Here is a 25,222-nt window from a genome sequence, read left to right as displayed (position 1 = left end):
CATATGCGTTCATGCTTGAGATGTAGAGATGTTAAACTCAAACTTTCCTTAAAACCCACAGAAAAATAATTTGACTCAGGAAAGGACACTGTAGCTAAAAAAGATACAGGAAACCATTGACGATTCAATGAGATGTGGGCTATATTTTCTTTTTGAAGTGCTATTTATCCATTAAAACATATCTTATTGAAATTGATTTGGCTTTACTTGTGTTCATGTTTTATCTATTCTGATTCCTAATTGTGCCAGCTGCAGCTGTACAACATAAAACAAAATAAAATATAGTGAGGCAGGATGGTACCATGCAATGCAGGCAAAGGACCTACCTTCTCTCTTTACATCCCTCCCTTCCCTCTTTCTATATCTCCTGCTAACTCCCAAAATATGTCTGAATCTCTGTGGTTTTACACAATGCTGCTGATATGGTGTTGTGCATTACACAACAGTACAGCCCCTCCCATCCTCTCTAACTCAGCACCCTCCCTCTCTCTCTCTCTCTCTCTCTCTCTCCTTCCCTCCCTCGTTCTGATATTAATGACACAGCTATCTGAGGCAGCGGCAGTTCCCCTGCGCTCTCCCTCCTGCAGGCTGCGCTCCTACACACATACACTCTTAAAACCAATAGGATACTGGACATACATAGGTTACACATACTTAAAATCTGCAGCTGCGGACACAGACATCCACTCACTCACACGCACACACACTATTATACGCATTCAGACACTTTGAGCTTATTTCAGAGGCAGTTGCAGACACTTTTCCTGCACATAGACTTATTTCTCCTTTACAATAGTCACACAGAAAAATGAGGACAATTGTGCTTTGCGTTTGTGCCACTCTCCTGCTTACAGCCACCTTGGTGCCACACACCAGCCGGGCAGCAGACCTCTCTGTCAACTCACACCAGAGATGGGACGCTAAAGGACAATTTTCTTTGGGATCTGAATCTGGGACTCCCACCTCCTGCCCTATTAAACTGAGACCCTCGGGCCAGTGTGGGACCTCCGGAGCCATGGCAGAGGAGGGGGAGGACTGCCCTTATCAGCTCACCCTGCCTCCCCTCACCATCCAGCTGCCCAAGCAGTTCAGGCTGCTGGAGAAGACAATGAAGGAGCTGCAGAGCCTGAAGGAGGTGGTCAACAAGCTAAAGAGCGGATGCCAAGAGTGCCGTGGAGCACGGGGCAATGGAGCTTTCGGACATCAGCAAGCTGACCAGGGACAGGTGCAGGTCCCCATTCAGAGGGATGCTGAGGAAGAATTGAGACTGGACCTGACAGGACAGGACGTGCAAGGTGGGTCCAGCCAAGAAGAGAGGGGAGATGGGATGGTCCCTGGAGCTACTGTGGACGTTGCTGGACTGGGGCATGGTTCTATTTTGGGGAAAATTACACCGAGCACTATGCAGGAGATGCAGGTAAGAGACACAGTTCAGTCTCACACTTTTAATTGGAAAATGCAGGATTTTAACAAGGAATGAATAAATGAAGACAACTACAAAAAACCCTTGGTTCAATGACCCTGGGCATATATACAATATATACATTTTAAATTTCTGATGTCAATAAAAGTTTAGTATATGTTTTGTCAGACTAATCCAAAGTAGCATAATCAATTTTTGGCATTGTTCAAACTGTGTAAAATTAGTACACATTCTGTACCAAATAAACATTATTTAGAGGTCTGTACAAACAGTACATTTGTTGCACTGCACCAGTTCTGTATTTCCATCAAAGTCATTACAATTTCCATAAGCAAGTATCATTATCAGCCTTTTATCAGATTTTAGTGACACTGATCTAAACAAACTAAACTAGAATGTGCTTTAAAGACATGATTTAAACGTAACACTAACGTTTTAACAAAGTCACCTAAAATTGCCCTGTCAAATATACCCAGGTGGAATGTAAACTGGCCAGATGTTAAAAGACCTGTAAAGTGCTACCTGGCACCAATCCACCAGGGAAAATTCTTGGCACTGTAAACAGGTTGGGGAATCAGCGTTACACACCAGCTAAGCCTGTATTTTTTTTGCTCTGTCTGGTCAGCTTGTTGACTCTCCCAGCCACTTTGGCAGATGGCCAACCATCATGTAGACTTGTTTCGATTGTAAAATTCAAATTGGCTGGTAAAACAATGAAGGAGGCTGGTGACTTCAGTAAACCACCGGCTTTGTATTCTGTGCACAGAAATAATTTCCTTCCCCTCTGCTCTGGCCCTTCCCAGGTGAAGTTGAATAGGATGTCAGCCAGTCTGCGCAACGCAAGGAGCCAGATCTCAGCTATGCAGGGTCGTATGGAGGGGCTCAACCTGCTCAACATGGACAACGTGCAGGCTATGGTGGACAGGCGGGTGGAGAACATCACTGGAGTGGTCAACAAACTCAGCTCCACCTGCACTAGCCAGTGTGCAGTACAGAACACTCCTCAGTGTAAGCCTGCTCTCACTAAAATTATAAATTATATTATAAGTTATATTCAATTCTGTTCCATCTTTGCTATTTCAAAGATGCCTCTACTCTTCTCATATATTCAACTTTTTGCAGTCTTTTTCAGCATGATCAATATGCCTTCTTTCTTTTTTTGTTTTTCTTATTTTCTATTTCCCTAAAATTCCCCACAGATGTTGTTATGGTAATTGAACTGCAGTACACACCATACACACCCAGCAGTTTAAGGTTGCTGTGACTTGAATTTTCTGGCAAAGGATCTATCCAATCATGCCTAAGTGGATATGGTGACTTGTAATCCCTATAAAAAAACAACTTTGGGTGGTCACCTTCACCCAATGGAGCCTTTCTCTCTGGGAAATGGAATCTTCCAGGCTGACAATGACAGTGACAAACATACAGTGGTTTGTTGCAACATGCCTCCATTACCGATATGAACACATTATGTACAATCATGAGAAGAGGAATTTTCCATCAGCTTTATGCTATGCTATAGGGAGGGTGTGCAAAAGCTTCTCATGTCCACTACCGTTAAGCCTTAGTCGGCTTAGTGCAGCCATAACAAAAATTACCACACAAAATAGCTTTGGGTTGAGGTCATACTGTACATGAGTGAAGAAATATGACAACTGGGGTCAGAGTGAGAATTCAAATTACCTGTTATATAACTAATTAAGTGCCTTGGCATCCCTCTACTCTCCATAATCAGACACTTAAAAAAGGGGAGAGGGAAGAGACAGATACTTGGCACCTACACTACTACATAGTGTGTGAACATTAAAAAATAACCTTAACAAAGGCAACAGTTTCTATTGAGGTTCAATTCCTTAAAGACGAAGTCCAGAGATGAATGTGATTAGAACCTCATGATGGAGACTAGATAACAAGTTATCAGAAGGAATTGCAAACTAGCAAAAAATACTAAACTTTCCAACTTTTTGGAAAATGGAACAGTGGAAATGCAGGTCTCTTTTTAGACTGAAATTGAATAATATCCCAATATTGCATGCGTGAATGTGAATGTGACACTATATTGGGGCTTTTATGTGGAAAACAGATGTGAGCTTATTTCTAAGTAGATTAGCTGGGACAGTGGTGTGAAGGGAATCCCAGCTTTCTCTCTTTCTCTTTGTGTTTTCTTCCCCCATAAACTTGTTTCTTTCTCCTTCAAACTCTCCTTCAATCCTGTCCTCTCCCTTACACATTCATCCTCAGTGTATCCACTCTTCATCTCTTCCTTTCCCTTCATATCTTGACTCTTTTTCACTTCTTCTCTTGCCATAACTTTCCCTGTCTCACTCTCTCTAATCTCCTTTCCGGTGCCTTACCCCTGCCTCTCTCTTCCTCTGGAGGTCATGCTCTTGAGTGCTCATTCCTGCATAAAAACAACTAGCTCTCATTATCTTTTGACAACAACACAAGAAATAATGTAGGCAGCTTTCCTGACATTAGTCACGGATGGCACACAGGGTCAGTAACACTTGTCTTTGTACATCAATCTGCCATGTTAAACTTATAAACTGGCAAATTATTTTTCTACGGGTTAGGTAATCGTGCCTAATGGTGTCTAGTGAATCCAGACAAGAAACAGCTGTTGTTACCAGTAATAGCCCCACAATTATAAGACTGCAGTTTCACAACTTGAGTATAAACAATTGCCACAATTACTTTTTACTCAAGTGATATGTCTTATTCCAAAAGACTACATTAATAATGGATAAGAACTGAGCATTTTAGATCTTAAAGATGGAAAAGAAGGTTTTCCTCACACTACTTATGTCGCAACAATCCCATTTTATTTCCAGTAAAAAAACACCAGGTGCTGAATTAATATGTCAACTTGCTATCAACACTACATTGTAGTTAAAAAAGGATTTGCCGTGAAAAGAGTTAACCGGTTGTTTATAACAATGTCAAAAGTACTTACTAGTGAATCAATGAATGGCTAGATGGTTCCCCTGACTTGTGAATACAATTCAGCTGCCAAATTGTAGCTAAATCTTTTAAAATCAGAAAAGAATTCTGTTTTCATCCAAAGCAAGACAAGCAAGCAGACCTAAGATGACAACCTTGGAGATTATTTCAAGACTATATCAACATTTTTAGGAGATGTCATATAAAACAAAAGATTTATTTAGATACTGTATTATCTATACACTGTAGGAGGTGTAGTGAGGGATCATTGGCAATCAAATGTTAACCACTCAGACATACGCAAGGATTTAGAAACCAGCCACACTGGCACATTGGCATTAGGCTACACTCCACTCAGTAGGTTTAGAGAAAGGCATCTAAGGATGCTCAGAAAAGTACATGTTTCTAAATTTTCACCCATTCATCCAAACTGATTTGTTCCAAGCTAAAAACATACAGCAGCAGCTGATAATGAGCATGCAGCTAATAATACCCTGGCACACATTACCCGTTCATTTTAGGTAAATTTAAAATTGCAATTTCACCATCAAGCACTGACAGTAACTTTGCCAAGATGCTTTTCATCACTCACGGTGCACAAGAAGCTCAGTGCTGTAAGTGTTTCTTTCACCCTCTTAGCCAATTCCCATCACTGCTGCAAGCACAAATCTTTACTTTCACTCCTGTAAGACATGTTAGGGCCTTGAGGTGAAGTGATAGCAATTCATGTTACTGTTCAGCTACATTAACTCAATTATAAACAAAGAATGGATGCTCTGTCCGCCACGCTGTCAGGAAATGCTTGTGGTGACACAGCTTCCTAAAGGAAGGGTGTAGCTTTTTGATGAGAGTCTCTTTCTGTCAAAACAGACAGTAGTATTCTATGTAAGCTGTTTTTGTGAGGAAAGATTATACTATCACATTGGATACACATTTCCTTTCAATTACAGGTGCTAATCTTAGCCGTCTACTGCTTGTCACAAAACATGCTTCCTTGATAACAGAGTTGTCTTCCTTTTCATGCCAATCATTTATCTATGTGCAGTCATCCAAACAGGCAATGTGGAATGGTTGGTCGAGAAGTTGTCTATAAAAGCCTGTCAGTTATCAGCCTTTAAGATAGCAGGCTACCACTTTTTATGGAAGTTAGTAAGTAAGCAAAAAAGCAGTCAAAGCAATCAGCCAACCACCTAACCATTCCATTGACTCAAAAGCCACCTCAACAGTCAGATAATCAATTAGCCAACATTAATTTGGACAGTTAACACATCAGTTAAGAGGCTGATATTAGAGTTATTTAGGTCACAGTGCCAGAGGTAGTCAGAAGAGATGGCTCTGGTCTGTTGAGAGCCCTGCCCAGACAGATGGGGACAAATAAGGAGAGGGGGATGTGAAGTGGCAAAACTACAGTCACTTAAAGTGAAGCAGACACTGAAAGATTTTACAGAACGACTGAATACCAAGTGCCGACACAGGTGTTAACGTGACAAGGATACATTTCTTTCTATGTGGAGTGATCTACCATCTGCAGCAATTTTGCAGAAGTATTTTGCATATTTTGACAAGAAAATACAGATGGCTCCAGATTCAAAGCAATTTAAAAGACAAACTGTGCTTTTAGTATGTGCACCATTTACTAGTTACAAATGCCTTTGCATTTAATCATGAGAAGAAGAGAACCCAAATCCAACTTTGTACCAACGGTACCAGGACTGCACATTTCTCCGCTCCACAAAACACTTTTCTGTCTAGAAAAAACTTTAGGTCTGGCCTTATGTAATCAGTATGGTCCCCCCCTACCTTTGCTCTATTATAATAACCAAGCCACTAAACAGATTTAACAGTATGACAAAACTGTATCAGCAATAGACTGCGTCAAACAAACTCAGTAGGGGTCCACATGCTGCCTGCCCAATGTCAGGATGATTTATGCCCTGGGTGCCGAACATGTAGGGAGGGGGTACGCCTCTCTAATCCAGTTTACACTTTCCCACGTTTTGACAAGTCTGTTCCTTTCAATTCCCAAATGCTAACTGACAGGAGCCTTTGGACCTTTGTTGTGGATGGGGTCAGTAGCCTGCAGCGCGACACGGGAGAAAGAATAAAGCTAAATAAGTGGGCAGGTATAAAAAAAAACAAATGGAAGAGATCTTAGAAATGAGCCTGTGGTGCAGCACAGGGGAAGGTCACTGACTTTTATCCTTCGATAGTGGCCCTTGTTCTTTAACTTACTTTCATTTTGTAGTCCTGATACTGAATTTGATTTTCAGAAATGGGACAGTCTGGTAACAGGGTTGGCTAAAGAACATGCTGAACTATTTTGAGCTTGAATACACTGCCCATCAAATTAATGAAGAAATGAAAACAAGGGTCAAAGCTGGTTTCCTGCTAATGTATCGCATTTTCTTTTTCTTTCTTCAGTCTTCCTCAGCCTCAGGGACTGTTTCTATAACTGTCTCTTGGTGGGGCAGAGAAAAATGCCAGAGCAAAGTGAAATTATTTAATATCATCCCGTAACATCCCCTTAAAACAGTCATCTCTTCTTTTTCGCCCCTTCCTTTCTCTACCTCTCCCAGCAGTCATCTTAGCCCCTCGGGACTGTTCAGACTACAATGTGTTGGAGACGAGAAAGAATGGTGTGTATCGTGTGACCCCTGATCCCCGCAACGGCACATTTGAGGTCTTCTGTGACATGGAGTCCTATGGAGGTGGATGGACTGTGATACAGCAACGTCTTGACGGGTCTGTCAGCTTCAACCGCACCTGGGCTGAGTATAAGAAAGGCTTCGGGAACCTCAGGTAACGGGCTTAAGTATCAATTCTCTCAATAGATATTTTAGGATGGGCGAAAACACGCTTTTAACTAAAGTCTGTAAACTCTTAGATGTTGTTCAGAGGCTTAAAAAGACAACCAGTTATAGCTAGCTGGCATTTTCACGTGTTATTTTTTAAAGAAAAAAGTGGAGGTTGAGGTATTTGTGTTTTACGTCATTTACAAACTTTAATGGAAAAAGTTGAAGCTAAACTTCATGCTATTTACATGCAAGGTAGGAGGCTCAAATACCACATAAAAGAGGGTGGAGTTTAAATATAACCACAAAAAGTGTTGTACTGCAGACTTTTTGGGCAGTTGATGTTGTGTGTCACTGGAAACTGAGCACATAACCCTGATAATGTCATGTTTTTTTGTCTCTTGGAAGTCCCTGACCTTTATGGAGGTGAAATACTAAATCACCTTTAGGTTTAACAAAATAAAAAGACAACAAAAGAAAGCCAGACAATACACAAAGCCCTTAAATTTAAACAAGAACCACGTTAAATGATGGGTTAAAATCAACACCCAACACCCAACACCCAACACCCAACACCCAACACCCAACACCCAACACCCAACACCCAACACCCAACACCCAACACCCAACACCCAACACCTCACAGCAAGCTGCCACCTACTCCCCAACACGTGTTGGTCTATAACTGGCCTTTTATCATCTTCTCAGCATCACCTAACTGGAATCTACCATCTGCTCAGGTAACCATAGGGGGGAACTAGACTGAAGCATATCTTTAAAAACAAAACAGGAAACAAGGCATCAATTCAACAGTCCTCTCTTATTTGTTGCAAGAATTCATCTATAGAAACAGAAAGAAAATAGTTTTACTCTACCTCCCACAACTTGAGAGTGCCCAGTCAATCAGTGCTTAGAGGACCTAACCATGCACACCTGTTCCCACTATCACTGATTGTTCACCACCTGTACTCACTAGCCGTGATTGTTCACCACTTGTTTTCACCATCACTGATTATCACATGATAAACAACAAAATATATATGCATTACTGACCCCTTTTAACATATAATAAACTAATGATTTAGGACAAAAAAACAATTAAAGTTGCAAAACAAGTCCCAAAGAAAATGGAAGGAAGCAGTCTTTTGACACTGACAATAGCTCATTTTCTCTTTTCTCCTCTCTGCTACTGTAAGAAGGAGTGTTTTTATGGGCAATAACCACGGTTACCTGGCTTGATAACTACGCCTACAGATCTAGTATAACCTCCCACTGCAAGAATATCTTTTCATATCCTTCTTCTATATATCCTTCTTTTACTGTCACACTACCCACCCGATGCATCTCTTCCTTTCCTCTTCTCCCCCTGGCGATAAGTTACTTCTGTTTAAGTAACTGTATCCACTTTCTAATCATGTGTACAAGGATTTAAGGTTGTTGTATTAATCCCTCATTTTGCTTTGTCTTATCACCTCCTTCTTCTAACTTTTCCTTTGCTGTAGAGGTGAGTTCTGGCTGGGCAATGACCATATCCACTTGATGACAAAGGCCAAAGACATGATCCTGCGCATCGAGCTGGAGGACTTTGAGGGTGTTCGGGAGTATGCAAAGTACGACCAGTTCTATGTGGCCAATGAATTCCTTCGCTACCGGCTGTCTGTCAGTGGATACAGGTACAATATTAGATTCTGTGCATGCATGCATGTGTGATCAAATATTCATAAAGAATGACTACATCTAATATATATACCAATGTTTCATTATAGTGGTACAGCTGGGAACGCCATCAGTTTCAACAAGCACTTCAACCATGACCAGAAGTTTTTCTCTACGCCCGACCGCGACAACGATATGTATCCCTCTGGAAACTGCGGCACCTACTACAGCTCCGGCTGGTGGTTTGATGCCTGCATGTCCGCCAACCTCAACGGGAAGTACTATCACAAGAGGTACAAGGGAGTCCGAAACGGGATCTTCTGGGGAACATGGCACAACATGTCGACAGAGTACTACCCTACTAACTACAGGCAGGCCTTCAAAACTGTCAAGATGATGATGCGGCCCAAGAACTATGCTCCTTAGGACAGGTAAATATTCATAATCAGACAGACAGACAGAAAAACACAAACAAAGACAGTCAAAAAAATGGAAGAACATGTAGATTCAGAAACTCATACACATGCACATGCACATAATCATGTAATGGCACACATTTACACATGCTTATGTGTACACAGAAAAATAATATAGGCCCTAGCCTAGACAGTTTGAATGCAGTAATAGCAAAAATAATTGTGAACAAATTTAACTGCACTATTACTTTTTCCTACTGCAGTGAGTGTGGCCTTCAAAATGTTGGATTTAAATGATGATACTAAAGAACAATGGTCTACGAACGATGAGGGGCTACTAAAAAAACACACACATTTAGTCTAAAGGCCAGCCTCCTACAGGGGCTATAATATTATACGGAGGGTTATCATTTTTCACTGTTTCTCTGACATTTCTCCACTTTCTGTCCTGCTGCCTACCGCAGTAAACCCAGATGAGACACCGCACAGCACACAGTAGTAGTAAAAACTAATGAGCTGTCATTTTCTCCGCTCTAAATGGTTTCATAATTAACAGCAGCCACTCAAGTGAGGTAAATGAGAGCTGATGATACAGTTTTGAGTGGCTCTGAAATTCATTGTGGAAGACTTCATGCCGTGGTCAGAGTCAAACTGCAGGAAGTGATATACAACACGCTTTGAGCAGCAGTGTACAAGTAATAGCTTCTGTGTCGTTTATTTAATTACACTCGGACACTTCGCTAATGTATCATCAGCCTATACAATATAAAACATCCCAGTATAAATATGCAGCCTGATATACATTTCTATTGGATCATTCCCAAGTACATTCTACATTATTAATGCTCTACTAAATTCTTCTTGACAGCAACCACGGAGCGGGAAAAACTGTTCCAATTGTACTTTAACCATTGTCTCTCTGCACTAAACTACTGCACATCTCTTGATGTCATACACCAGTTTTAACATGTAATGAAAAACTCCTTCCTTACTCACCACTTGTACAATACTGCCACCTAATGTTTAAAAAAAACATAGCATAATTTATTCCATTCTATAGCCACTGTGAATGTGAATCGTGGGGAAAGAAATGTTTCACTTTAAGGATGTGTACAGTATTTATTTTATTTGCAAGGTTATGATGCTTTTATATAATACATGGGTCATACAGTAGAAGGCCTAATGATTGTTGGTATTTGAGCAATGATAAAGACTGTGCATTATTGTGACCATTCCTAGTAATTATGTGTATTTGGAGCTTTGTGTGTGTGCATTGTTGATCTTTTCTATCATTCATATTCAACTGTCATGCCAAAAGATATGCACTTTTTATATCAAAAAATGAATAAAGTTCTAACTACATGGTTGTGTACATTGCAGTGTTTGGTACTTGGAAATCATATTGATGCCATCTCCATCTTTATGAAATAAGCTTAATGAATGTATACAAAAATGTATACAAGATTAGCATGAATACACATGACTAAAAATCCCTTGAAGTGTGGGCTATTTGACCCCTGTAAAAATGGAGGGATGAGGTGCTGCATAATGAATAGGTTCACGAGGTGTGGACTCAATGAAGCGACTCAATAAAAGAATGAGTTCATATCAACTTCACAGAAGATGAATAATCAAACTGTGGGCCTGTGACTTCAATGTCTGTTTACTGTATGTGATGATCAAGTTAATAAAAAAGTATTGTGCTCATCCACATGATGATTTCAAGTTCCAAGTATTCCCTTTTGTTTAAACATTCAGAATTAAGGTAAACGATGTAAGGCACACAAATCCATGTACAGTCCCAAGTTATACTGTAAATATCCATTTAGCTGGAAAATAAAATGGTAGGGATTTCTTATATTCTCTGGTGTTTTAAGTAATTCAAGCAAGTACTGGCACTGCAACTGCCAAATGTGATGGCTTTGCTATGAAAGCTCCAAAATGCCATTTAGAAGAAATACAATCAATCTTTATGAGTCTTACCTCATCTAGGCACTGGAAAGCGGGACTAACAGTAACATCAGTACTAGCATAGAGATGCTCCTCTGGGAGTGCTGCATCAGGTGCAATGGCCACTAGAGGGGTGTCCTCCATTCCCTTATCCTCCTCCTCTTCTTCCACCTCCACTTCTCCTCTATTAGGTTTCCTGCCATCCTGCTGCTCCTCAGATAGACTCACTAACGGAAAACATAAAGATAAATACAGTTGATCAAGCAATCTATTGATAGGTATGGGTACACAGGTAGATGATTGGAGGAAGGGAGACAGCAATGGTAGAAAGAGCAATGCAATTATGAAACAGGATGTATGGTGGAAGAATACTAATATCAGCAACAGCAATAGGCTATGCAGATGGGTATCTTGAAATATGCATACTCTCTCTGTAATACTCTCTCTGTGATTTTCCCAGAGATAAGTTACTCCTAAAAAAATAAAATAGAAGAAAGGGTGGTCACAAAGGTGTTGCCAAACAACTGTCTGAAGATACTAACAAACTAGTCCGAACACACTAGAGTACAGGTACATTTCTTGGTGACTACAGAAAGATTGTAGCATTTTTCTATAAACACATGAGTGAAATTTCGCTTTTATTTTGAAGGATTCACTTTGGAACTCTGTTGCCACTGGCGGAAAAAAACAACATGATTTTTTGTATGACTAGCTAACCATGGATTGTATATAAATCTATAAAATCATGGATAAACCAATAAGCTATTTTTGGGCATCTTAATAATAATATAAATAGACAGGTAATGGGTTGGTTTCCTTCTCGTGGCTGTCTGCCATTATATTTGCTATACTTATTATGCGGTATAGTTAAAGGCCTATGGGCCCGAAGAAGCAACAATCTTTAAAATTGGCATTCTTACAAAATAACGCTATTGAAACACTGACAATGATACTGGCATGCACTTTTGCACGTGTAAAAGTCGATATAAACTTTCTTAAGCGTGTATCAACGTTATTTGTCAAAAAACTCTACAGGTGTGGTCATACAGCCGCTAGCCAAAAACATTAACGTTATCTACACAGAAGCTAACGAGTTTGCTACAAGTAACTATTCGTGCATATTTGGGTCGGGGTGTTTGTCTGCTAAACGAAGAAACAAAACATTTATGCAAAAGTCTTACTTTTGAATATCTTGACTCCTCGCACTCGTCCCTTTGTCATATAAAACTATAAAACCCTACGCCTTGAACAGTTTAAACAGCGTTACAGCTACAGTTATTGTCAGCGAAATTCAATCACAGATTTCTCTCTGGTTGAACGGCGTGTTGTGGTTACCATAGCAACGACGTCATACGTCCCAAATAATGTCAGGTAAAATTCCTTATTTCGATTTTTACATTGCTTATTTATATATATATATATGTATATAAAAGCTAGATTTACCGTTTTCTCCTTAAAGTTGCCACTTGATTATCTGCAAAGATGTAAAAAGTTTTAAACAATTGCAAAATTCAAAATCTTACTTTACACTTGCAGTGACTGTCCAGTAGATGGGGTGAAATAGTAGGCTACGGTGGTCTTACAGCACATGTGTCATGCATTGCCAACAGGGAACAGCTTGGCCAGCTGACTGAACACACTGAACTAAAGCACTACAATGAAACTGGACGCAACTAACCTGATTTCAATGTGAAAATAATGATGATGATGCAATGCTGCTGTTCTACTGTTAGCTTCTTTCCCACAGTGAGGGCTGGCACAACCCATTACTCATGCGCATGCTCACTCTGCAACAGCTGCTAGCTGGATGTGTTATCTCAGCAATGTAGGCATGTGTGTCCATTGGCAATATGTGTGTGTGTGCACAAGGGTGTAACTTTGGTTACACCGAAAAACATTTCAGATGTCTTTCTATCTGTATTGTTAAAAATAGAGGCTGATCACCAAGACTTATGAATAAAATAATATCAAATTAATTTGAAAGTGTGTGTGTGTGTGTGTGTGTGTGTGTGTGTATTGGATGTACACGCAATATGTACTACAAAGGTTTTTCAGTCATCATTTATTAGAGAAAGGTAGACATGTGAAATAGACATAACTATTTGAAAGGCTGGGTGCACTCAAGCAAGAAACCCCTTATTCTTAATAGAATATATAGTCAGTCTTGAATATCTGTCAGTAATGAATTGTGGGAGAAAGTTTAAGACTAAGTATTTGCCTACTTGTTATGTTCCTTATTTACCAGCTGTGGCACAAATGACCATCCTCTTCATTGGCTGTTTTTTCAGTGTTGCTTATTTCTTGTCTGCATGAATATACAAATGCATGAAGGAAATAAAGGCTAGAGACATCCTCCTTTTACCACCCCTTGTTAAATCTGAACTAATCACCCAGCACTTTGGGATGAAGGTTTTTTGCAGAAGCCAGATTTCCAAATTAACCTTGAATCCTCTCCAACAGTCTGGGTATGCTAACTTCTAAATCCTGGCACACTTCAGTTTATTTTGTGGTAAAAAAATATGCCCCTTCTTGTGCCCTTCCTATTACCATTTTTGGCTAAATAAAACATAAGCGCTAGTTTTATAGCTATTTTGGGTGAGAGCAACTTAGAATTGCAAACATATGTGGGAGTAATAGAAGGACCATGACAGTTTAAGAGTTTTTGCTTCATGTTACCGTTTTGTTGCTAAGTCAAACAATTATGTTATGGTATTCATAAACTGTACCATTTTATAGTTTTTAATCCATATTTTGCAGATGCTGCTTTACCCTTTCATCTTAGTCAAACAATTAAAATCGTCCGTCAACCCAACTAAAATGGCTCACTTGGGACACACAAGTTCAAACAGTAACTTCTGTGAAGTTTAACAACCTGCAACAGGTGTTGATGATGCATGTTAAATCAGTCACCAGGGGTAATTAGCAGGGCTGAATACTGGGGTTATGTATTATGTTCAACAGATGGGCAGGTGGGTACAAAAAGCAGAATTTTATCCAAACAGAACAGTTTAGGCCGGGTAACTGCTGTGTCTTAACTGTGTAAGAGCACACCAAGAACCACAGCAACCATGGCTGTCACAATGGTGCATGTCCTAAATGTGTTCGTTTGCTCTCTAAGCCTGTGCACAAATTAGACCTTTGGAAAAAGTTACTGTACTCCCACAGTGAAGTGTCCAAATCAATGTTTTATTGTTGTAGCATAGTCACAACAATTGCAACTTGGAGATTGGGGGATTTCTTTTTTTCATGTGTGGTTGGGTGTTGGGATTTTACCATTTTTAATGTCCCAATTAAAACACGCATACACGCATGCGCACATACACACAAGCCTTTCTTTTTCCATGCAAAAAATGGGTTGTTACAACTTCTCTAGTCAAGACTTTGTCTCTCAGACAAGGCATCTGGAGACAGTTTATAAACAGATGTTTAAAGTCTATTAAAACCTTAAAAGCAGCTTTTTATTAAAGCGTGGACTGAATCTTTTGTGCATTTCTAAAATAGTATTTCTATCCTGTAATTATTGTTATGCATTCTTAACCTTAAAATTCAAAGGTAAAAAAAAAAGAAAGAGATGAAGTGGCATGATATGTTATGATTACTGTTACAGTAAGTCATTTCAGAGGGATGGAAACATGGAACTTGATCCAACTCCTAATTGTTGAATCAGACTCTGATCAGACTTCATGGTCTTGACCTTTTGTAGAAATATTTGCACCGTCAAATCTAAGTTTAGTGGACTACCTAAAACACAAATCCCTGAGAAACCGAGTAGCTTTTTGGCAAACTGTAAGTCTGATGTCATTCTTCAGATCTCTGTGGAGAATCCACGGCATTGTTCCACCGCGTTTCAGAGTGCAGACCAGAGCCCAGAACTGGAAGACCCCCTCCAGTTGGAACTCCTCTGACTCACCACTGTCCATATTTTTCCCAGACAAAAAAATTCACACATACTAGACAGCGGTTTCTGTGTTTTCAGTATCCTTGTGTCTAAGAATTTAACACTAAAGCCATGTATGTGCCAGTAACAGCTTGACTCATTTGGAACAAATCCAGATCTTTGAAGAGTGTTTTAATCGTCAGTGATTTGAAGCTTGACTCCAATGAATTATGTGAACCCAGTGCATGTGTTGTATTGTAATTTATCAAATATAACTTTATTTAATTACTGTATATACTTTTGTTTGGTATCAAGTATTCTAAATGTGTTGCAGCATTCTGGGCCCTTTGGCATCATATCACACCTCATTTCGCCATGTCATGAGAGTCTTAAATACATTAAATTAATTAGTATTAAAAGTATCACGTGTGTGTGTGTGTGTGTGTGTGTGTGTGTGTGTGTGTGTGTAGGGGCAAATTCTTTGCGAGTTAGATTTTGGTAGCCTATAAATTATAATTGTTGAGATTTGCCAGTGCAGGCCTCTGGGATGAAGTCATGTTTTCATACATTTCCTCATTTTTAATTTAATAGCATTGTCTGGCCGTTTTTTTTATTCCTGTAGTCCTAAAAGAGGAACGAAAAGGTTTACCAGACAATGAAGGCCAAGAAGTATGTCTGTGATAGTTTAAATAATGATAAAGTTGTACTGAAAATAAATTGTTCTTGGAGTAAGTGGTCACAGACTGATCTTCTCCATGTTATCAGTGTAAGTCCGTTTATTTTCCCTACTGTGGGAACCTAATCCTTTACAGTAAAAAGGCCTCTTCTCCTCTTTGAGGTCTTTCTTGTTATTTAACAGAGCCGGATCCTGTTCCTCATAATGCCTTATACACTTCTAAGGGGGTGCTGCTCATGTAAAAAGAAATGAATCATCAGTGGCTAGCCTGTGCACTAAGCCGATGTCCAATAAAATGAAATAATAAAATATACCAAAATGAAATATATACATATATATACTATATGCTTCATATGTATATACTTGTATAGGTATACGCTGAGAGGATGGAGGCTTACTTCAGTTTTTTGTTGTTGTTGTTGCTCCATTTAGTTTTTATTATGCACTTTGAGCCTAGGGTCCACTTTACTGATACACTTGACAGTACTAGATTGTTCTTATTATCCTCACAGTATGTTTTTTCATATCAGTTTTGTGTTTTCGTTTCCATTGCGTCTCCAAAATAGATGCTACAAACAAATTTGACATACTTAAGTTAATCCTGACTTTTGACACTTGAAACAATGACTGTATTTATAGCTGCCGTATATAAATCATAATTCCTGGAGACAGTCTATGGAAAAAAACATTCTTTTAAAGATAATTACAAGAAGCTAAAGCTAATGCTTCCCCCCCTAGGCACACAGTCTTATTATAGATTACTGGAACCTACTGAATCACTGTCTTTGTTCACATGGATGATTTTGGATTGTAACCGGTAAAATAAAGTAGAGTCATGAGTTGTAAAGAAAGTGGATTTCATTCCAAAGGAGAATACTGTCACAAACATTATTAACAAGAGAGAAACATGCTTAATAGATGAAATTCAAGTCAGATAAATCCCTGCTTGTATCTTTAAAGTGTGAAAACTTAAAACTTGTGGGTAAAGTTTGGACAAGTAGTGCAGAAAGTTAATTGTTTCCAGGTATGTGACCCTCCAGGACCTTTGAGGTGGAATTTATCCAAGGACACCCTACAAATGTCCAGGGGGATTAGAAAGAAATTACCGCCACCTTCCTGTTTCCACTGAGGAAAGCAAAGAGTCCTGTATCTATTTTACTATGCTCCGCATGGATTTCATGGTTTTTACTGTAGTGTAGAGAGTTTAAGTGTCTAATTGAAATAAACAGACGGGGTCAGGTTGTCTGACTGCACTGCAGCAAAAGCAAATCAATCTGTCAAATGATGAGTCAGTTTGACTTGATTCTCACAGAGATGCACTAAAGTTACATAAACATCTTTTTGTTTGGTTTAGTCTTAAAGTTAATCCAGGTGTTACTCTGGCTATGTAAATGTGCACATATCCGTTTGGGAGTTGTGTAGGACAACAGTGCTTATTGATAACAAGATATACATAAAAACAACAATAGAAAGCGTTCAAGATAGAATGTCATTGTGCAAATAAAAATTGAATTGACTGTTCCAATGAAAAGACATAAAACAGTACCTTAAAATTGTACTTAAGTATAGTAGTTGAATGAATAGACACAATTAAATTCCACTACCATTTATAATTGTACTATTAGTGGAAAGGGACCATATGCAGCATTTTTTCCACATTTGTCTGTACAGTGTTATAAGAAATAAAAGAAAATACAACAGAAGATTGGAAAACATGCTTGCATGTTACATCACGTCAGAGGAGATTTATTACTCTGAAAACATCTGTAGCTGACCCATCCTTGAGGGTATTAACCTCTTTTATGGGCAACATTGGAATGTCTGGTCAAAGAAAAGAAAGAAAGAAAGAAAGAAAGAAAGAAAGAAAGAAAGAAAGAAAGATTAAGAAAAGCTCTATGATGTGTAAGTTGATTTCTCTGAGAGTTGCACATAGCCTGTTGAGAAGGATGGCAACAATTAACTTCATCTGTTCACCAGTTCCAGAGGATAGCCTCTCATTTAAATACAAGTTCCCTTTGTGAGTGTGTCTTTGTGTGTAAATGTGTGTGTGTGAGCGAGGAATCCTCCAGAGCCGCCTGGTTCCCTTTCATCCCAACCACAGTCCCCAGACCGCCACATCCTTGGAAATGCCGCCCTCACTGGTTAAAACACACACACACACACACACACACACACGCACACGCACGCACACGCCTGGTAACTCATCACTCGCTGCCAGTGATAAATGATAACAGCAAAATCTTTAAAGGGAAATCAGGCTTTCTTTTGTCTAGCGACTGTATTAGTCTCATATTAAAAACCCATGTTGTCTGATGTCTGACTAGTGTTTGGTATTATGGAAATATGTCTATGTGTGTTCTGCACATTGGCCACACAGTGATACAATAATACCTCTTATTAAATGAAATCATACGCTATGTTATGAGGTTTTTCAGTTGAGCGGCATTAAATAGCCCTCAGATTTCTAATGGACAAATAACATCATCAAGGACAATGATTTAACAATTTTAAAGCAAACACATTTACACATTATCATCTTTTAGGTTGGTATAGCAAATTTGTGAGTCTATTTACTTCCCTATTTAGACATTTAGCAGACAAACAGCAACATACTCATACTCATTTGGAGTTGTGTTTTTGGCCACCAAATGCTCCGGTGTTGACCATCTTGTCACTAATATCAGACACACCCGCCTTTGCAGGTTGCAAAGAGTGAGATACACTGCCTTTTTTGTTAAAGAGGACCTGTTGCATCTTACTGTTATTCTTGCATATATTGATCACCCATCCTCAGACAACCATTATTTTGACACTCTGAGTTGAATTTTTTTTTCAGTGCAAGGCGCTCAGCAAGCCAAACAATTTACTGTTATTGAAAACACTTCCAAAAAGCCACCCTTCACTGCCACATTTTGTTCCATTTGTTCCTGGGCAGGTACAGTACAGACAGTGGTGGAGGAAGTACTGAATCTCAGTACCTAAGTAAAAGTACAAATAACCAGAGACACATTAATTTTAAATGGTAGAAGTATCACACGACAACCCTACTTAAGTAAAAGTAAAGAGTACCTGATTTTAAATGTACTTTAAGTATTAAAAGCAAAAGTGTCAGACCCGGCTGGCAGAATAACCCAAACGCAGACAAGGAGAAGTTCAATGAGAGTTTATTGATACTAATCCGTCCACCAGATGACCAACCAAGGTGAAACAGAGGGAAATGCTCTGACGGCAGGTGAGTGAAGACAATCCGGGGGTGAAGAGTGTTGATGGTCCGTAGCAGGATAACTGGAGGTGAAGACAGAGAGACAGACGTTACCAAACACGAAGACAGACACGGAGCAAAACGACAACAGGCAAAAGTCAGATGAGGCGCCAAACACATAGTGAGAAGACTAACGATCCAACAGGGACTAGATGTCAAGTCACGGTATAAGAGCTGGTGGTGATGATGATGAGACACAGGTGGGTGCTGGTGATTAGGCTGAGCAGGAACAGGTGATGAGTGAAGGAGGCCACACCTCCCCAGGTTGCATGGCAACAGGAACCATGATGCACAGACCGAGAAAACAAACATACAGACAGACAACAGGATCAGAGCGGGGGATGCCTGACAAAAAGTACTTTATTCTCTTAATGTCTGTATATTTCTATATATATATATATATACATATGTATATATATACATATATATATATGTATATATATATATATATAAACAAAAAATTAAACTGTGGTCTGTAATGAACCACCCTCTCTTTACGGAGCTGCTTTTCAAGACGAACACTCATGAAATGACCACCTGGGTGTAAACCGTCACTTGCTATCCCTGACCTGCTTACCCACTCCCGCTTTGGGCTTCGGGCCGGCTTGTGCCATATGTGACGGTCAGGAAGGGAAAAAAAAAAAAACGAATAAAAAAATGTCAGAAAATGTAACGGAACACTCTAGAAATATAGTGGAGTAGAAAGTACAGATAATTGCTACTAATTGTAACAAAGTCAAAGTCAAAAATATGCACTATTGAATCTACTTAAGTAGAGTAAAGATACGTGAAAAATGTACAAACAAATGTACAAACAAAGTATTTGTACTTCATTACATTCCACCACTGAGTACAGAGGTTGTTTTTTTTAACATCTTTTTTTGCTGTTACGGCTGTGAAGTGAAGATGATGAGAGCCGTGAGAATGAACAAAAAACAGTGGGTCAGAAAACCAAAACAATGAGCTTAAAGGCTTTAAAATTCCATATAGCTGGGCAGCTTTAAATCATCACATACCTTCAAATCACAATAGAGTGTATGAGATTACTTTCAGAAGCTTCCAACCCCCCCCCCCCCCCCCCCCCCCCCCTCCAAAAAAAAAACTACTTCTTTCCTTTGTTTCATTTTTATTTTACTAAATGTACAAACCAAGGAGAAAGACTAATTTTCCATGAATGGTGAAGCGATCTTAAACAAGGCACGGTTCATTTTATTGCATATGCCAGATTCACAACTGATTTTTGTGTGTTTTTTTCCCTCCCTGTGGTCAGAAACTGTTTAAATGCAGTATGGAGGGTTTTCTGTCTAGTCCTCAGGAAGAAGCCTACACCCCCAAACCAAAATTACAGAGTAGAGAGCTCAGACCGAGGGGGAGGGAGGGTATCTGCAACTACAGTGACGCCAACTTCTGTCCTTCAAACGGACAATTAAGCTTGAAGAATGGAGGAGACCGGAGAGCTTCTTGGCATTAATACTAGTGAAAAAAAGGCGGTGCTCCTTGGTAGAGGGCAGGACCAACTCCAATAGACATCAAGAAAGGAACTAAGGCACTTGTCTTTTACGAAAGATATAAACAGTATATATATAAAATGCATTTGAAGCATGTCTATTGGATTGTTAAGCTCCGAAAAAGAGACAATGTTAACCATAACCATAACTTGTCATGACAAAATCAAATCACACTAAAAGAAGCGTTATGTCATAAATGTTTATGACTTTGTATATAATGTTTTACGACACGTTTATGACAGTGTCATGTCACTCTTATATAGATACTAGGAAATGTGGGTGCCTACATATTTCTGCTAAGACACCACGTAAGCCGGACCACAGTAACCGGGCGTGCTGAAAGAGGTCATGACTCACTCTGTCTCTCTGCCCAGGTCTCAGTAAAAGCATTTCAGTTTAGACCTTGAAACCAACCCCCCACAGTGACCCCGTCCTCACGTAGTTACACAGTCTCAAATCTTCCAGACTTCACTATTAATGACCAGTTTAGTGAACATCTCCTTAGTGAAAGGAAGTTATGACTGGACCAGATGACCTAAACCAGTGAGCAGTAAGACAGTAAAAAAAGGGAAATCAACATTAAAGAAAAGTCTTTAAACGCTTTAAATTACATTTATTTTGTGAGCAAGTCAACAAGTTACCACATGTGCTCAGTTGGTGAGTGAAGGTGAGTAAGAATGAGCAGATGCTGAGCTAATGGTGAAGATATGCAGCTCTGGGGTTCGGCTACAGGCTCTTTCAGTGACCTTTGAACCCCCATTCGGCTGTGTGGGATGTCTGCCAGTGTTGCATTTCATGCATATATACACACAAAATTCAAGCATGTCTGGATTTAGGTATATTTGCCATAAATTGCATAGATTCTTTCTGAATTAGTTGACAATGTAACAGGCAGTATGGCAGCCAATCTATGTACTGTAATTACAATTACTACTATAATTGTCAAAACATAAATGTGGTGCTGCTTTCTTGACAATAAAAATTCAGAATATAACACAAATATATTGAATGCCTCTTACACATGAACTCAGTTTGGGCATTATACCTTCCCTGACACTCAGTTTATCCTAGTTTGTATCTTTACTCTGCTATCACCAAACTAAACTCTAAAATGTAAATCTTATGACTGTAATTTGAGTCTCAAATTCCAGTACGCCACCATGAAAAATGTCCTTGTTTCACTGCTTTACTGCAGCACATTAAATATTGTTCTCTATGAACAGACTTCCAGTTTATAAAATGTGACTGTGTGCATGTGTGTGTGTGTGTATGTGTGTGTGTGTGTGTGTGTGTTTGTGTATGCTCACAAACTCAATTAAACGTAGTGAGACATGAATCTCAATGAAAACACTTCTGTGTAAAACTGTTTGTCTTTTTAAGAACAGATAATCTGTAAGACAGTCCTTCAGTTTGTTCAGGAACTTTTTATTTAGGTTTCTCTTCATTTTTTGACCTACATTGTCAGATAATGAACTTTAGATATAGTTAGCTCGTAGACTTTTAGCGCTGGAGACATATGACTTACATTCATTTTGGAGGTTTATTTGCTCAATTACTGCTCCATTTTAAAACCCTTGTTTACAAAATCAATCTTTGCCCTATTTTACTTGCAAGGAGGTTATGTTTTTGATTTGGTTTGTTTGTCAGCCGGATTATGGAAAAACCACTGGCTCGATTTCCATGACACTTGGTGGAAGGGTGTGGGCTAAGGAAGAACCCATTAAATTTTGAAGCAGATCTGAATCATGGGGCGGATACACAATTTTTTTTCACTTTCGTTAACATTGCAAGATAGGGCATGACCTTAGTGGAGGTGTGCGCACTTCGAGTGGCCTTCTACTTCATAATTTCTTTTATTTAATGACGTTTGTAAAACAAGACCAACTGTAGTTTCCTTCATTTCAGTCCTCTAGGTTGGTCTGTCTCTTTTTGTTTCTCTTTGTACTGCCCAACAAGGAGCATGGAAACTTGTGAGGTGACATCATTGCAACCTTTGACCAATCAGCTGCTCTCCTGTGGTGTCTTTGATAGACCACTACTATGAAGGCATGTATTTAACTGTCAAAGGAATTGGGAGTTTTCTCTGACCCAAAGAGCTCTTTCCAGTCTTCCTGCTGTTTGGGCTTTACACCATGAGCTGAACATAGAGAGTAGTAGTTCCACCGTAATAACTCTAGTGGGATTTTGGTCAACCTGAGAAAACTATATAAGTTAACCAGTTGAATCTTTTTTTATGACACATGCAGTGAAAAAACACCCATTGCACAGCCATGTGTTAATAAAACAATGGTGCAAATTTAAATACACTATGTGGCACCTCTGTCCACTGACATAGAGGTACCTGGAGAGGGTTGTGTGGGCCATAACATAGAAAATAAGATAACCATAGAGACTGTAAAAAAAAAGGAATGTTCCTTTAAAGACAAAACAGGCAGGCAAGCTCTGAAGCTGGCGCCTCTTCAGGGTCGTCCACACACACACACACACACACACACACACACACACACACACACACACACACACACACACACACACACACACACACACACACACACACACACACACACACACACACACACACACACACACACACACACACACACACACACACACACACACACACACACTCTGACTTTCTCAATTGGCCTCCTTGAAACTCCTCTGAGATGTTGGCAGATTTCAATACAAAGACAAAGATTGGGTAAGCTCACAATTGACTTTTGTGTAAGAAAAACAGAATGAGGCTATTCTATGTGAACAAAGAGGTGCACTGGAGGTCTATTGGCTGCACCTGGAAAAAGCAGCAACAGTTAAAACGTGAACAAACAGAAATTGGAAGAGGTTAGGGAAGGTAAATGCTTCCTGCTGTCACTGCTGGATGAGACACAAGAGAAAGAGTTGGAAGCCAAAGATGTGCTGAAGGCAGCTTAACATCAGTTAGAGCCGTTTTGTACCATGTTTTATGATCCAATATTTAATTAAAGTTTAGATTTTTTCAATAGGTCCACAAAAGAATACATAATTTGTCCATGCTCTCTAGAACAATACATAGAAAGGATGACATCATTAGTCAGTGCCTTCCAAAACTGTTCAAAACAATCACTGCTGAAAAACAAACTTTTTTTCTAATATAAAATCACTATGATTAAGATTTGGTTTATCTTTGTGAAACCTTATGATTTCGGTTCAAATCTGTGCCTAGTTAAGGTTAGGGGAGCCTTGTTGTCATGGTTACAATAACAGGGAAAGTGGGAGGCAAAAATCAGAGGAAAAAGAGGAGCACAAGAACGACAAGACAGATGCTCACAAAAAGGATGATGTTGACAACAAGGATAAAAAATAGATCTGAGTAAAATATATGTATAATGTGCTGTGCAAATGGAACATTGAGATTGGGGAAAGGAGTAGAGGAAGAGTTGGCACAGATGAAGAGAAGGGATGTGGGTTGAATAAGAAAGTTTTGGGTGAGAGAGTAAGTAGATTGATTTCATTTTCTGTGGGCCTGTCTGTATGAAGCGAAACTGAATGCTTCAGCTCATTCAATTTAAGGCATAAAATAGATCCTCCTCTATTCTGCAGTACTCTTTAGTTTGACAACACAGTCATTATGTAGTTGCTGCTGTATGTTATGTAGTTGTTAAGGTATGTTCAGATTAAACTATAGGTGAAACTATTCCCTATCACAGAAATAGTGCACTGTATAGGGTGTTTGCCATTTTCTGGTGGTGTTCCAATTCTCAGCGGTTAATTTCATTAACTATGTAGTCCAGTATAAAATATCCAGGCAGTTGTGTTTTCCCGGAGGAGAAGAAGCAGTAGGACTCATTTGGTCATTCCCTATATAGCTCACAATTTAATAAACTATTTGGTAAAAGTGGGTTTCAAACAATGCTTATGTAGTATACGGAGAAGTTTGTTGTCATGGTTACGGTCACTCCTTAAAGAAGACAGAAGTGTTTGTGCACTACTGTGTGACAGCTGCTATAAACAGCTGGCGACATTAATAAATGGCCCACAGAGTGGCACAGCATCAGAGCACTGTGACACACCACAGCCTCCATTTTAGCAACTGAGGTTTATGGTGCTGTCGTCCTATTAAATCACAGATTGCAGCTTTAGAGAGAAAGTTAGAACCTCTATAAAAAGATCCAATTCAAGAAACATGCAGTCAAACAGATGTTTCTTTAACATCTGTTCTGTTAAGTCGTCTGAAACGTGGGTGACCTACACTCAACACAGTCCCTGAACGTATTTTGTGCAGACATGAAGGACTGAAGCTGCTGCTCTGCTAATAAGCAACTTACACTACGCCTCCAGCACAGCTACATTGTGAGATCGATGTCTATTTGTACACCAGGTTAAAGATAGATTCCTTCTTGGGATAAAAGAAAAAGTTTGAAGATACGAGTCACTGAAATAAGGCCTCCATTTGTTGCCTTGAGAATACACATTCCGCTATTAAATAGATAACTATCTTCAAGTGAAAGACTCCTACAAACTTCAAGTAAATACAACCCTCTTTCATGCTGTATAATGTGTATCCTGTCCATTATGTTTAAGGGTTATGGAACAAGACACTGATCCATGACATGATTCTGATGTCTGGCCTCCTTGTGTAAAACTGTCTTTATCCCCATCCTCTGCAAGCTGAAACTTGACTTAATTAAGTTTCTACTTGTAATGAGATTTGAGGTTGCAGCTGCGTACATTTCAATATTACAT

General features: G+C 39.3%; 2 protein-coding genes across 5 annotated transcripts in view; one reads left to right on the top strand and one right to left on the bottom strand.

Moving 5' to 3' along the window:
• The window catches only part of ccdc146 (coiled-coil domain containing 146), a 45,328-nt gene extending 32,826 nt beyond the window's left edge, over positions 1–12,502 (bottom strand). For both annotated transcript variants that reach the window (XM_032505231.1, XM_032505232.1), the window contains exons 1-2: positions 12,359–12,502; positions 11,211–11,404 (exon numbers count right to left, since the gene is read on the bottom strand). In XM_032505231.1, the coding sequence (XP_032361122.1) occupies positions 11,211–11,404; positions 12,359–12,398 (234 nt within the window). In that variant the 5' untranslated portion in view covers positions 12,399–12,502. The remainder of the gene's footprint in view (positions 1–11,210; positions 11,405–12,358) is intronic.
• fgl2a (fibrinogen-like 2a) lies at positions 545–10,949 on the top strand. Of its 3 annotated transcripts, XM_032505234.1 has the most exons (6): positions 545–1,417; positions 2,227–2,431; positions 6,940–7,162; positions 8,658–8,828; positions 8,922–9,242; positions 9,491–10,949. In XM_032505234.1, exons 1-5 carry the CDS (start codon positions 809–811, stop codon positions 9,235–9,237), a joined length of 1,524 nt encoding a protein of 507 aa, XP_032361125.1. In that variant the 5' UTR covers positions 545–808; the 3' UTR covers positions 9,238–9,242; positions 9,491–10,949. The 3 variants fall into 3 exon arrangements, with proteins under 3 accessions (XP_032361125.1, XP_032361124.1, XP_032361126.1); XM_032505233.1 differs by having other exon boundaries at positions 8,922–10,946; XM_032505235.1 differs by having other exon boundaries at positions 546–1,417; positions 6,943–7,162; positions 8,922–10,946.
• Positions 12,503–25,222: the final 12,720 nt, after the last annotated feature.

Source organism: Etheostoma spectabile, chromosome 23, assembly GCF_008692095.1.
Source record: "Etheostoma spectabile isolate EspeVRDwgs_2016 chromosome 23, UIUC_Espe_1.0, whole genome shotgun sequence".
NCBI lineage: Eukaryota > Metazoa > Chordata > Actinopteri > Perciformes > Percidae > Etheostoma > Etheostoma spectabile.
This window is presented reverse-complemented; position numbering and strand designations above follow the sequence as displayed.

Coding starts and splice junctions, on each gene's coding strand:
- fgl2a (XM_032505234.1), top strand. CDS start 809: ATGAGGACAATTGTGCTTTGCGTTTGTGCCACTCTCCTGCTTACAGCC. Junction 2,432..6,939: donor AGTACAGAACACTCCTCAGT/GTAAGCCTGCTC, acceptor TACCTCTCCCAG/CAGTCATCTTAGCCCCTCGG. Junction 7,163..8,657: donor AAAGGCTTCGGGAACCTCAG/GTAACGGGCTTA, acceptor CCTTTGCTGTAG/AGGTGAGTTCTGGCTGGGCA.